Source organism: Sander vitreus, chromosome 8 (assembly GCF_031162955.1).
Source record: "Sander vitreus isolate 19-12246 chromosome 8, sanVit1, whole genome shotgun sequence".
NCBI lineage: Eukaryota > Metazoa > Chordata > Actinopteri > Perciformes > Percidae > Sander > Sander vitreus.
The window spans coordinates 36,211,080-36,224,286 of NC_135862.1; the positions used below are offsets into that span (position 1 = coordinate 36,211,080).

At 40.1% G+C, this 13,207-nt stretch overlaps 2 protein-coding genes across 3 annotated transcripts in view; both read left to right on the plus strand.

The window, feature by feature from the left end:
- tat (tyrosine aminotransferase) overlaps positions 1-1,241 on the plus strand; it is a 15,664-nt gene extending 14,423 nt beyond the window's left edge. For both annotated transcript variants that reach the window (XM_078256190.1, XM_078256191.1), the window contains exons 11-12: positions 1-51; positions 178-1,241. The exon at positions 1-51 is cut by the window's left edge and continues 48 nt beyond it. In XM_078256190.1, coding sequence (XP_078112316.1) covers positions 1-51; positions 178-318 — 192 coding nt within the window. In that variant the 3' untranslated portion in view covers positions 319-1,241. The remainder of the gene's footprint in view (positions 52-177) is intronic.
- Positions 1,242-2,215: 974 nt separating this feature from the next.
- On the plus strand, positions 2,216-10,676 carry LOC144522736 (aldo-keto reductase family 1 member B1). The gene is made up of 10 exons (XM_078258039.1): positions 2,216-2,593; positions 3,778-3,954; positions 4,294-4,410; positions 5,805-5,882; positions 6,001-6,117; positions 6,896-7,008; positions 8,210-8,297; positions 8,412-8,495; positions 9,531-9,613; positions 9,690-10,676. The coding sequence occupies exons 1-10, from the start codon at positions 2,504-2,506 to the stop codon at positions 9,721-9,723; spliced, it is 981 nt and encodes a 326-aa protein (XP_078114165.1). The 5' UTR covers positions 2,216-2,503; the 3' UTR covers positions 9,724-10,676.
- Positions 10,677-13,207: the final 2,531 nt, after the last annotated feature.

The window sequence follows — 13,207 nt, forward strand, 5'->3', positions numbered from 1 at the left end:
TTTACTGAACGGCTGGTGACCGAGCAGTCTGTCTTCTGTCTGCCTGCCTCAGTAAGACACCTTTTTCTGTCATATATCTTTTTCTCATCTTTCTACACACTTACATTTAGAATACAATGTAAAAACGTGTGTGACCCCTTAAATGCCTGAGAGTATCCTTGTTCTGCCCTCTCCCAGGCGTTTGAGTATCCTAACTTCTTTCGCATAGTGGTGACCGTGCCAGAGGAGATGATGGTGGAGGCTTGTCGTCGGATCAAGGAGTTTTGCGAGCGCCACTATTGTTCCGGCAGCCACGACAGCAATTATCTGGACCAGTGATGCGGCGGAGCTGGACCAGTCTGACGCCATGGGCCTCGTGGAGACCAAAGCCCAGAGGATGCTAGTCACATACTGTGTACTGAGCTGGAATCAGCTTTAAAATGTTATTCCACTATGTTAGGAAATTAGAGCTGTAGAAATCTGATGTCAAAACTGTGGTAATAATGGCATCACTGTGGCAAAAAGCTTGGAAGCAACATAACCGATGGTCCATTGATGGTGTAATTTTTCATGTAAACCATATGAAATGAGCAGAACTAATATTTATATTTTATACAGGCAACATATACTACTTTTTTTGTGTAATGCTTTGTATGTCTATGAAATGTACTCTTTGATATAAACTGCAGGATCGTAGACTGTGCATAGGGACAAAGCGCTTCACGTCATACTCTGAAATCCGCGTTATTATGGAACCCATGCAACTTCTAGGCAAGACCCGCCCTTCAATAGCATTCTCACACTACTATTGGCCAGGCGTCCATGCTTACGCAAGGTAACGTAACCCTATTTGTTCAGGTCCTATCCCCTGACCAATCGGCCATCCTAACCTTAACCACTCAAGGTCAATGGGATCCATAATAACGCAGAATTGACGAGAAGGCAACTTCACGCAATACAAGTGAATGAAGAGCGGAGAGTTGTTTCCCCTCCAGTGGTGGCAGTTCCTAAATGCGATCTGTCTCTGTACTGTCACACACCAGCTGGCTTCTTTTCTGAATTGAATATATATTTCAATATGCATTTTTATAAGCGTTATTATTGATAATCTTCTGCATACTTGGCTTGTGCTAGAAAACGATGCCACGTTCAATGCCATGTTAGACTCCTTTGGCATGCCTTTTAAGCAGAACCTTCTCTGTATGCTTGTTTTGTTTGTATGTTAATTGTGTGTCATATTAAATCATATATACACATGTATATATATATTTTTTTCAGACACTAAATTGTATTCAGTAGTTCTGTTAATAGTTACCTAAATAAAAACATATTGACATAGCTCTCAGAACTAAGCATTTTGCACAAACAACACATAAACCAATAGAAGACTGTAAACAATAGCATGGGTTTTGATCACTAAGAAACTTATCAGAATCATCAAGAGAACCCCCAACACAAAATTAGACATCTACAAGAAAATGTTACAGGGGCTGAATGTTCTTTTGAACCTAAAAAAATTGAAAAGCCCTAAATCATTCATCAGAAATTTGCTTCACATGGATTTACAATCTGTGCAACATACCACACTCTATCTTTAAATCAACAATAACCAATAAAAACTAGACTGGTCACACAACACTGGCGCTCTCTTCAAAGAGGGACAGAGCAGACTGTTCTTGCTTCAGTGTGTGCACAGCACTTTAAAGTAATGCTAGCATACCCCGAAAAACTAACCACATTTTCCAGGATGGCATTAACAGTTTGGGCCCCAGGGTATTTGGTTAAACATACATTTACTTAGGTATTACACACTATGTAAATCTTGAGAGAAAGTTAGGACAATGAATAAAGTAAGCCCTCTTGCTGTCTTTTAGGGCCCGAGGTCAGCTGCCTTTTTTGCCCACTGATCTTGAATATTGCCATGGGGTAGAAAATGGAATGCATGTTTGCAGAGAAATTTTAGTTTTTGTAATTATCTATTTATCCATGTCTATGATGTATTATATTTCCAGATTGTGAGACTTTTATCATTGGATATGATATGATAAAAACAAAAAATCTACAGCCTTTGTATAGTCGGTACACAGAACAGTGATGCAATATCACCATCTAATGTTGAACTGGAAATATTACAGCAGATTTCTTCTTACAATGTGTGTGTGCCCACTGCTACCCGTATGAAAATAGTGACCTTTGCAACATGCTCCTCCTAACTTACTGTCTGAGTATACACATTAATACTTCATGGTGGTGCAGTTGTGTGTTGTCCAATGATTAACTACTGGACTGATAAAGCAGAAATAAGAGAGAGAAAGAAATTGGGGAAGAACAAACACAGAGAGTGAAGGAAAGAAACACATCAGATAGAGAAGTAAAATCAGCATAGATAAAGGAAGGACGTTGACTCAGCAGTTGCTGTTTGAGGGGAAAAAAGAGGAAGAGGAAAGCTCTGACAGTGTCCAAGTGTGTGCAGAAAGTGCATGCTGAGTTTCTCATTTTGCTGCTTTTCTCCTGCCGTGGTTAAATGTACTCCATGGAGGACACACAGGTGGCCAGGACCATAGAGCTGAATGATGGCACACGAATGCCAGTTTTGGGTCTCGGGACTTGGAAGGTAACCTAATCACTCATTTCCTATTTCTTTTACTGTAAACAATCCAAATGTTAGCAATTTGTTTTCTTGCATACAGTTTGAGAGTAATCATGCGTTGCAAATACTTGCATTTTAGATAAAAGAGTATTTACTGAATGAAGTAGAGAGGCAAGTGAAAATACTGGCTTCTGATAGGCAGATTATTCGTCCTCCCCCAGGTGAAATGGCAAGGGACTTCCCCTCAGGCTGTACATGGAAGCTTATTTAGCTTTCCTGCCAAGAGTTAGAGAAGAAGATCAAAATCAGAAAAGGATTTATTGCCACAATAAGTTACACTTATGTGGAATTAGCAGTCGGCTACCAATCAGAAGGTTGGCGGTTTGGTCGGTCGAAGTGTCCTTGGGCAAGACACTGAACCATCAGAGTGTAAATGTGTGTGAATGTTTAACTGAGCAGGTGCTACCTTGTACAGCAGCCTCTGCTACACTGTGTGAATGGTGTCTGGACTATGTCAAAGAACTTTGAGTATTCAAGAGTATTTCAACAAACACAACCGGGCTTAAATACATCTCGCCCCTCCCATTCTGTGTCCCCAGGTGTGGGACAATAGACAGTCACTTTTCAATGGGAGTCTCTCAATAAACACATGTGTCACATGTGCAACATTTGACATTCATACAGGCAATCAATCTTAATTCAATTGCAATACTACATACAACAATTTCATATCCATATCAGGAATATACAGTGACTCCAAATTTGTGTATTTTTAGAGGTTTAGTACTTAACCTCTAAAAATGTGTAAATTCATGTTTCAATGTGTGCAAAATACATGTTGCCATTCCTTATTCATTGCTACAATACACATCCATTTAATTTCTACATAATCACATTTGTTTCAACAACAATACATATTCAGATTCAAAAATATATGTTTAAAATACTCTCTAGGGACCAAAGCGTTAGTTTTCTGGTGATGCAAGAGCAGAGTGCGGGATCTTTCCTTTGTTCCAAGTTGATGATATTTTTCAACGCACCTGCACAGAAGAAGTTTTGGATGTGCGAGTTGTTTTTTCCAAAAAATATTGTGTATAACAAAAAGAGAAGTAAAGCTTTTAACGTGTTTTGTATGGCAGGTAGATACTGTAGTGGTGGAGATGTAAGAGAGTGAAAGGCCCATTTGAAAAATGTTTTACTTCTTGCAGCCCTCAAATCTTCCCCGCTTCTCAGTCCAGGGTGCAGTGGAGGCTGCCATTGCGGCTGGCTACCGCCATATAGACACCGCTTACAGCTACAACAATGAGGTTGATATTGGCAAGGCTCTGTGCTCCAAGACAAAGCAGGGCATCATCAGGCGCCAGGACATGTTCATCGTCAGTAAGGTAGGTGCTGAGGAGAACAGACGTTACAGCAAGCCCAGGGTGCAACATGAGGAGGGGAATACATCGTATTTATTTTCACAACTGATGCCATTTTTGTATGGCAGAGTAGGAAAAAACTCCTTTCACACTTAAAAGTGACTGAATCTTACACATAAAATGGGTTTTCTGATTAACTCAAAAAAGCTTCTGAGTTACTTAAAGGAAAAAGTATTGTGTTGTAGATGATGTTATGCATTAATGTGTGCTTAGATTTCTTACCTCTTTGTATACTTTTGTATGCTGCTGCCCTATGCAGCATATTGTTTACCTTTCTGTTAACACTCCTGTCCTTTTTTAAAGTTGTGGTGTACCCATCATGCCCCAGAGGACATCCCTGTGTGCCTGAATAAGTCTCTGAAGGATCTCCAGCTGGACTATCTGGACCTTTACCTTGTGCATTTCCCTGTTGGCCTAAAGGTTGAGTGTAACTTTTCAAATATTTTGACAGAATTTAAATTGTACAGCCCCTTAATCCCAGAGATCCTTAGCCCAGGCTAGGAAAAAAGTATTTGACTTGAATGAATGGTGAATTTTTGGGGCTTTAGAGCCCACTGATGCACGGTCCTGGCCCGAACAATAAATGTGTTAAAGCAGAATTACAAGATTCTTAGTCATGCATTGCCAGACCTATCTGCACAGCGCTGTAGAGTTAGGTCTGGCTACACCACACACACATTCTAGGATTGGAGAAAACCATCGCTCTGGGTTGTTTTCATTTTTTTTTTAAAACCAATCACAATTGTCTCAGTTGGCGCTAACTCTGTAAAATAGTCTGGGGAAGGAACTTGTTTTGGTGGAACATTTGCAAACCACAAAAGAAAATGCCACACACAATATTAAATGAAGTTACATGTAACTGTTCACATAGTACAGTAACATGAGCTGTTTAAATTAGCTGGATACACGGTACACGTAATTTGCTCTCACCAGTGTATCACTGTGTTTACCATGTCCATGGCATGTCCCGTAGCAAAGAGAACGTCAATGCATAGAGAGTGGACATCCTGCGCGTCAGGCTTTATCTTAGAAATGTACTTCTCTTAATCCAGACTACATGATTCTTGACCAACAGGGAGCTGAAACCCTCCAAATCAAACTCAGAGAATTGCTCCAAGACACTAATGGCTTGTCACAGTGTTATACACAACCATCCTAATGGGGTTGTGTTTCTAACCACCTAACAAAATGTAACTTCAATTTAAACTCTGTTTTGGTCTCCACCAACTCCATAAAATACACAAGTATTAAAATGTATATACAAATATCTGTGTCTGCTTGAGGTTTGACTTTATTCAACCGCTGGTCACTAGCTTTGTTTGCTGTTTGACGCTGGGCTGGTAGTGTACAGTGGACTTATTAAAACTCATCTGAAAACAGCGGCCTGCTTTTGCTTGAAATGGGGATTAAATGCTTTTATATGGGGGATTACTGAGAGCAGGGCAAGTCAACCATAGAGTTTATGTGCACGCTGACCAACCTGTTCTAGTTACATATCATTTTATTCATTACCAATATCCAAAATATCACTGAATGCAGATTTTGAGTCATTTCTGACTGTTGTCTAAATGTTGTGTGTTAAATGTGTTTATTATCCTAAATATGTAATTATATAGCACATTCCAGACATAAAGGTAATTCAAAGGGCTTTACATAAACAAAAAAATACAAAACAAATGAAACAGAAAATGTGACAGGTCATAAAAGAGAAAGAGAAAAAAGAGGGAAGTAATTATAAATGTTGTGAAAAGGACACATGCCATATATTTGCCATGAAGCATTTGTTTGATTGTTACCTTAACATTTCTTCCTAGAAAATGGGTGATGAACTTTTCCCAAAGAAGGATGGAAAGATGCTGACCTGTGACATAGACTATGTGGATGTATGGAGGGTAAGAACACATGTACGCTTTCTCTTTGGATGTGCACTGGCACCTCCAGAGCTGCCATATACAGTATATGCAGCTCTACACATCTACAATATCTTACAGTCTGTTGTTGTGTTTGCAGGGGATGGAGGCCCTGCAAGCATCAGGAAAGGTGAAGAGTATTGGTGTGTCTAACTTCAGCATCCTGCAGCTGGAGAGACTTCTTGCTCTGTGCAGGGTGCCCCCTGCTGTCAATCAGGTATTATATAACATTTACATATAGTTGGGTCGTCCTAATAGTGCGTTCCATGCTGATGTCACACCCAAGTTAAATGCGTTTCATTTACAAGTCCGATTTTTCATTGGTTTCATTAGCTCTAGCCAGGTTAGCCACTGTTAGTAATACCAGTTGTACACAGTATACAGCGTAACAACATGTCCACAGAAAGTTGGACAGGACTGTGTGTATGACTGATTTAGTGAGACACAATATCTAGAATGTTGATTCTGGATAGGAATAATATCATTGTGGATATCTGAAATGTTCTTTTTGACTAGGAGGAACTGAATTAGGGTTATATCTGACATAGGCTAAATAGCCAGTCTAGCTATTACATGTTAAAATGGCCACTTATACTTTTTAATGATTTTAAATTTAGTTTTGACTAGTACAATCAAAGTTGAAGATATCTTGAAAACTATTTCTATGTTGTGAATTTTTTAAATTACCATTCTGACTAGTGTGAATATGATAAGGTGGAGAAAGGCTATTATGGATCTCTAAAAGGTAATTTTAGATAGGAGTGTGGTTCAATTAAATGTTAAAACGGCATGCCATAGTGATGATGTAATGTTATTATGTGATGAATTGTTGATGTAAAGTAATAATGTGATGTAATCACATTGCATCATTTAATCATCATCATCATGTAATGAGTCACAGGTTATGCTTCTTTAAACATTAACATAACATTGTTGTGTAGGGACATCAGCATCCATATGTGTTCAGCTTTTGTTTGTTGTTATGTCTTCCATAGATCGAGCTACATCCCTACCTGGTGCAGACAGAGATGATAGAGTTCTGTAAATCCAAGAACATCGCCCTGACTGCCTACAGTCCCTTTGGCTCGCCTGCGAGACCCCCAGAGCTGTAAGGCACACAGCAACACTCACACATTCCACTGACTCACACTGATGATTTAAAATGAATCAAGCACCAGCTTCTGTTGATATCACAAACTCAGTGGAATCATACTCAGAGGCCATTTTGTGATCCATATAGGTAACACATTTATTTATTCAGATAACTCAGGAGGTGGTTCTTGAACATCATGGTACCTGTCATCCTAATATGATGCTGTACAAATATTCCCCAAAAGAACCAAGCAGACCTGCCTTTTTGCACGGTCCAAATTTTCTTCAAAACGTGACATTTTCAGCGTGTAGCTGGCTAGCTCGAAGTTGGTTGTTGATGTTTCCTGAAGCAAAGACGTTTGAGAATGGCGACACACAGAGATGAAGCCTGACATCCGGCATGTGTCAGGTTTTACCCTGGAAATGTACTTACATTGATCCATACTAACAGTATATATACAGTATAGATGTAACTGTATATTCCATGTAAATATAATTTAGTTTTCCTTTTTTATTCCTTCCTTTAGTGCTTTTTTTATATACGTTGTTCTATTTAATTGCGTATTACTTTGAATATCTTTATTTTCTGTGTGTGTAGCATGGAGGGGGGCTACAGCTACATTTCATTGTGTAAAGTGGCTTAAGATAATGTCTGTTATGATTTGACACTATAAATAAAGTCTGTCTACTCTGTACACCTTAGATCAACACACCCAAACAAACCTGTTCTTGCTGTGCAGAGGAACTGCTTTGACCTTGGGACTGTCTTTACAAACTTATCCCAAACTTCGACGTGGATCCTGAGAAAAACTCTTCCAGTTTTAATTTCTCCTTGTGGACTCCTCACGAGTCCCATAGAGAACTTTAGGAGTTGTGGAGGATTTTACTGATGTAGTCTGGCTTTGTGGGGCTAAGGGGTAAGCAGTTCTCACAACTCCTAGCCTCATTGTTATGCTATAGGTTTTTTCTCTTAATAATTCCACACTCTGAGCTTGACTTCATTCATTTGGTCTAGTGAAATATACAGCTCACAAGGATATGAGCATGCAGACAAGATGGGGTGGGTCTGGATGTTTCTGATGCAGACTGAAGTAGGATCAGTCTAGTGAAATATGGAGTGTTGAGTGCAATAGAAATGTATTATACCCATCAAGCCTACTGATTCTTGTGAATTTATAAATCCTGTGCTCTGGTCTTTTGCATACTGCCTATGATAGGTTCAGAGGAGACACTGATCCACATAAGCTCCTGGACGACCTAGTCGTAGCAGATATAGCCAAAAAGCACCGACACAGCCCTGCACAGGTCAGTGTGAGTGTATTGCATATGTGTAAGTGTGTGTGTGTGTGTGTGTGTGTGTGTGTGTGTGTGTGTGTGTGTGTGTGTATTACTTTGTTTTTAACAGTGGTATTCTCCCAGGTATTGCTGAGGTACCATGTGCAGCAGGGTATTGCAGTCATCCCTAAGAGTGACAAGCCTCATCACATCCTTGAAAACACAAAGGTAAAACATATTAAAAAAAAAACATATACATATAAGGGCTATGACATGCACTTCAGGAAAGAGTGTATATATTTGGTGTGGTAAGCATTTTGACCTTATAAAGATTGTACTGTAATCAAAACTTTTTGAATACATTTTGTGGCCTGGAGACAGTGTGCATGCATTATTTTTTTCATTGGACTGAAGACTTCACCATCCCTACAGCCCTAGGGTGGCTGAAAAAGTACTACTAAAATGTCCCTCTTCTCATGATGTATAATGCCAGCGTTGTGTCAGCATTCACCACAACATGCAACGTGCATAAGTGTTATCATGGATTTTGTGATGTATTAGGGACACAAATGATGATAATGGCTAAGTTGACCAAAGTAGCGTATTTCCCCTTTGAAGGGCTGATTAATTAAAAGGTAACTTTGGTATTTTTCAACCTGGGCCCTAGTTTCCTAAGTGACTGATGTGAACAACAATTGTTGAAATTGGTCCAGGATTAAGCAAGACCACTGCAGCCGACAGCCACGATACAGGCTACAATGTAATTACACTGGGCATTGTGCACAGTCAATTTACGTCCATTAAAAGTTGTGTTGTTGCTGCTGACAGACTCAGATTATTATTCTAAGTGTCTGACAACATTATGGAAAGGGTCCCTACAGAGGTAGACCTTTTTGTTAAAAAGTAAGATCCTTTTTGCTGAACCAGAAACAGCTCCGAGGTCACCACTGCCAAACCCACCAGACTCCATTTACAGTAAATAATCAGGACTTTTAGCATGTATAGAGCCAGCATATTTTCATATGTAAATGGGTTAATTAAGTGTTTATTTCAACCAAACTAGAGTCATGATTGTTGGAACAGTCGAAAGATGAACCAAAACGGCTTTTGATAGCTTTATTTTGTTTCTGTCGACTTTGAATAAAAGTCCTCCTATTAAAACCTACTGTAGTAAAAAAACAAGGTCCACAACAGAAGTTACCCTTTAACTGTACTGCAAGACTTAAAACCCATTTGTCAAAATTAGTTTCAATGTTTGTGCAGATGTTTGACTTCAGTCTGACTGAAGAAGACATGAGAGCACTAAGAGGACTGGACCGAGGGTGGAGGGCCTGCATGCTCGATGAGTAAGTCAACACACAGCAATAGTCTCCTGCAAGGTGCAGCTATTTTCCTAGTGCTGATTGTTGTTCTGTTTCTCAGAATCAAGTCTCATCCATACTACCCCTTTGTCTGAGGCTGCCAGGAGAGTGGAGAGAACAGACAGCACACTGGATCTACGAATACCATAACCACAACAAGCGTCAGACCAGCTACACACAGTCTACTGTACCTGCAGTATCACACACTGTAATTCATCAGTGCCTTGTTTACATAATAACAATAGAATATGAAGAGGGAAGACAAATCTGAAGATGATTCCTCTTATTTGCTTCTGCTAGGCCACATTATTCAATAGCACATTTATTTTCACTGTTATGCAGATGATACGCAGATTTACCTCCCCCTAGAGCCTACAAAAACAAACTAACTTACCTCAGTAACTGTCTTCAAGACATCAAATCCTGGATGGCTGCAAGCTTTCTCCAGCTCAATGAAAATAAAATTGTAAATGTTCTTTTATTTGGAAAGATTTATTTATAAAATATAAAATTGTCTTATGTTTTTACTTTTAAGTGAAATAACATAGGTAGGGTAAGAATTTATCATAAACGGCATAACTCATTTTAAAACAAAGGTGATATTTCCCCAGTAACAGAACTTTTGCTCCATTGATTTGCCGATCCAGTCAGAGAAACTGAGGGGAAATGACACAAAGTTGAAGTTATTTTGGAAACCTAAAAGATTGGGGGCTTTTGAGAAAACATTTGGGGCTGGAGCCCCAGAAGCCACCCCAGACAGCAAAATGTGTTTGGGCCAGATTTGGGCCAGGTCTTCATTAGCATTTGGCACAGATCCGCTAAACGGACCTGGGCCGGGCTCATCCTTTCCAACGGCCAAATACCGGAACAGGTTGGAATTACGGATCAGAGACAGATCTGGGCCATATATGGGGACAGCTGCAACAGTACCGAGGGGCAGTTGCAACAGTCATTTAGATGTAATAAAACTCATACTTCGGCTTAATTATTCAAATATTTTTTTGGTATATTTGAGACCAGAGTTATTAAACCACTGAATTGCCTTTTATATCAATTTTATCTAATTGTCATTATTGTTGTCATGAGGGACAGTTGCAACACCATGTGTGGACAGTTGCATAGGGGGACAGTTGCATCGATGCGTTGCAACTGCCCCCCCCCCCCCAACAGCCATCTTAAAACTAGTGATGCTAGCCTAACACATTAGCTTTAACACATGGTACCTAAGTATGTTAAGAGCTAAGAAACTGCACATTCAAACTATATATAACAATAAAGATCAATACTTAACAGTTTAGACAGTAGCCTATGACAAAAAATCTGGTTGTAAAAAAAGTTACTTTTTCACCTGAATTTCAGTTCTCCCATAAGGAACGATGACATGTGGCTGTTAACTTCCAGAAAGATGGAGGGGCCTACTGAGCATGTGCATTAGGAGTTTCATGACTATAGCTCATTCCTGATTGGAGAAAATCAGCAATGTTGCAACTGTCCCCACTCTCCCTTAACTGTAATTGAGCCCGAGCCCGACTTAAAGCCCGATTTTACATTTTTTAATATGTGGGCCGTTATAACTGACGTTCTCAACTACAATTCCGAGTTGTTTGAACTACAGAAATCTGTTAAGAATTATCTTAATAAATACCGGTAGGCTAATGCAACAAGGACGAAGCATATAAACTGCTGTTAGTTTATTCAGAACGGATCGCAAATGGATCCGAATGAAGAAACGTAAAAAAAAAAACTTGACCCATTGCTCCCTCAGCTGAATAGTGAGGGGAACAGATCAAGACATCAACATAATCAAAGACCTGGAACCATATAGGAGACTTTCTGGTCCCCATCACCTAATAAATACTGTCCTTCACCACGGTCTCCATCACCTAATTAATACTGTCCTTCACCATGGTCCCCATCACCTAATAAATACTGTCCTTCACCACGGTCTCCATCACCTAATAAATACTGTCCTTCACCACGGTCTCCATCACCTAATTAATACTGTCCTTCACCACGGTCTTCATCACCTCATTAATACTGTCCTTCACCATGGTCTCCATCACCTAATAAATACTGTCCTTCACCATGGTCTCCATCACCTCATTAATACTGTCCTTCACCACGGTCTCCATCACCTAATAAATACTGTCCTTCACCATGGTCTCCATCACCTCATTAATACTGTCCTTCATCACGGTCTCCATCACCTAATAAATACTGTCCTTCACCATGGTCTCCATCACCTCATTAATACTGTCCTTCACCACGGTCTTCATCACCTCATTAATACTGTCCTTCACCATGGTCTCCATCACCTAATTAATACTGTCCTTCACCATGGTCTCCATCACCTCATTAATACTGTCCTTCATCATGGTCTTCATCACCTCATTAATACTGTCCTTCACCACGGTCTCCATCACCTAATAAATACTGTCCTTCACCATGGTCTCCATCACCTCATTAATACTGTCCTTCACCATGGTCTCCATCACCTAATAAATACTGTCCTTCACCATGGTCTCCATCACCTCATTAATACTGTCCTTCATCACGGTCTCCATCACCTAATTAATACTGTCCTTCATCACGGTCTCCATCACCTAATAAATACTGTCCTTCACCATGGTCTCCATCACCTCATTAATACTGTCCTTCATCACGGTCTCCATCACGGTCTCCATCACCTAATTAATACTGTCCTTCACCACGGTCTTCATCACCTCATTAATACTGTCCTTCACCATGGTCTCCATCACCTAATAAATACTGTCCTTCACCATGGTCTCCATCACCTAATAAATACTGTCCTTCACCATGGTCTCCATCACCTCATTAATACTGTCCTTCACCATGGTCTCCATCACCTAATAAATACTGTCCTTCACCATGGTCTCCATCACCTCATTAATACTGTCCTTCACCACGGTCTTCATCACCTCATTAATACTGTCCTTCACCATGGTCTCCATCACCTAATAAATACTGTCCTTCACCATGGTCTCCATCACCTCATTAATACTGTCCTTCATCATGGTCTTCATCACCTCATTAATACTGTCCTTCACCACGGTCTCCATCACCTAATTAATACTGTCCTTCACCACGGTCTTCATCACCTCATTAATACTGTCCTTCACCATGGTCTCCATCACCTAATAAATACTGTCCTTCACCATGGTCTCCATCACCTCATTAATACTGTCCTTCATCACGGTCTCCATCACCTAATTAATACTGTCCTTCACCATGGTCTCCATCACCTAATAAATACTGTCCTTCACCATGGTCTCCATCACCTCATTAATACTGTCCTTCATCACGGTCTCCATCACGGTCTCCATCACCTAATTAATAGGCCTACTGTCCTTCACCACGGTCTGCATGCTGACACACTGGCTGACAACAGTGCTGCAGAGGGGGGAGACACGATCCCATTATCTCCCACTCAAGTCAGGTCAGGACATCCACCCAGAGCTACGGGAGAAGCATATCTTTCTCCCCACCGAATAAGGCTAATAAAGTAATGATTCAAAAAACACAAATGCTTGATCAATGGCCCGGCCCGAGGATAGTGGC

What these genes read in the sequence shown, in the direction of transcription:
- LOC144522736 (XM_078258039.1), top strand. Translation starts at nt 2,504, where the DNA reads ATGTACTCCATGGAGGACACACAGGTGGCCAGGACCATAGAGCTGAAT. An exon ending in TGGGTCTCGGGACTTGGAAG is followed by an intron (nt 2,594 to 3,777) that starts GTAACCTAATCA and finishes TACTTCTTGCAG; the next exon opens with CCCTCAAATCTTCCCCGCTT. An exon ending in CCTGCGAGACCCCCAGAGCT is followed by an intron (nt 7,009 to 8,209) that starts GTAAGGCACACA and finishes TGCCTATGATAG; the next exon opens with GTTCAGAGGAGACACTGATC.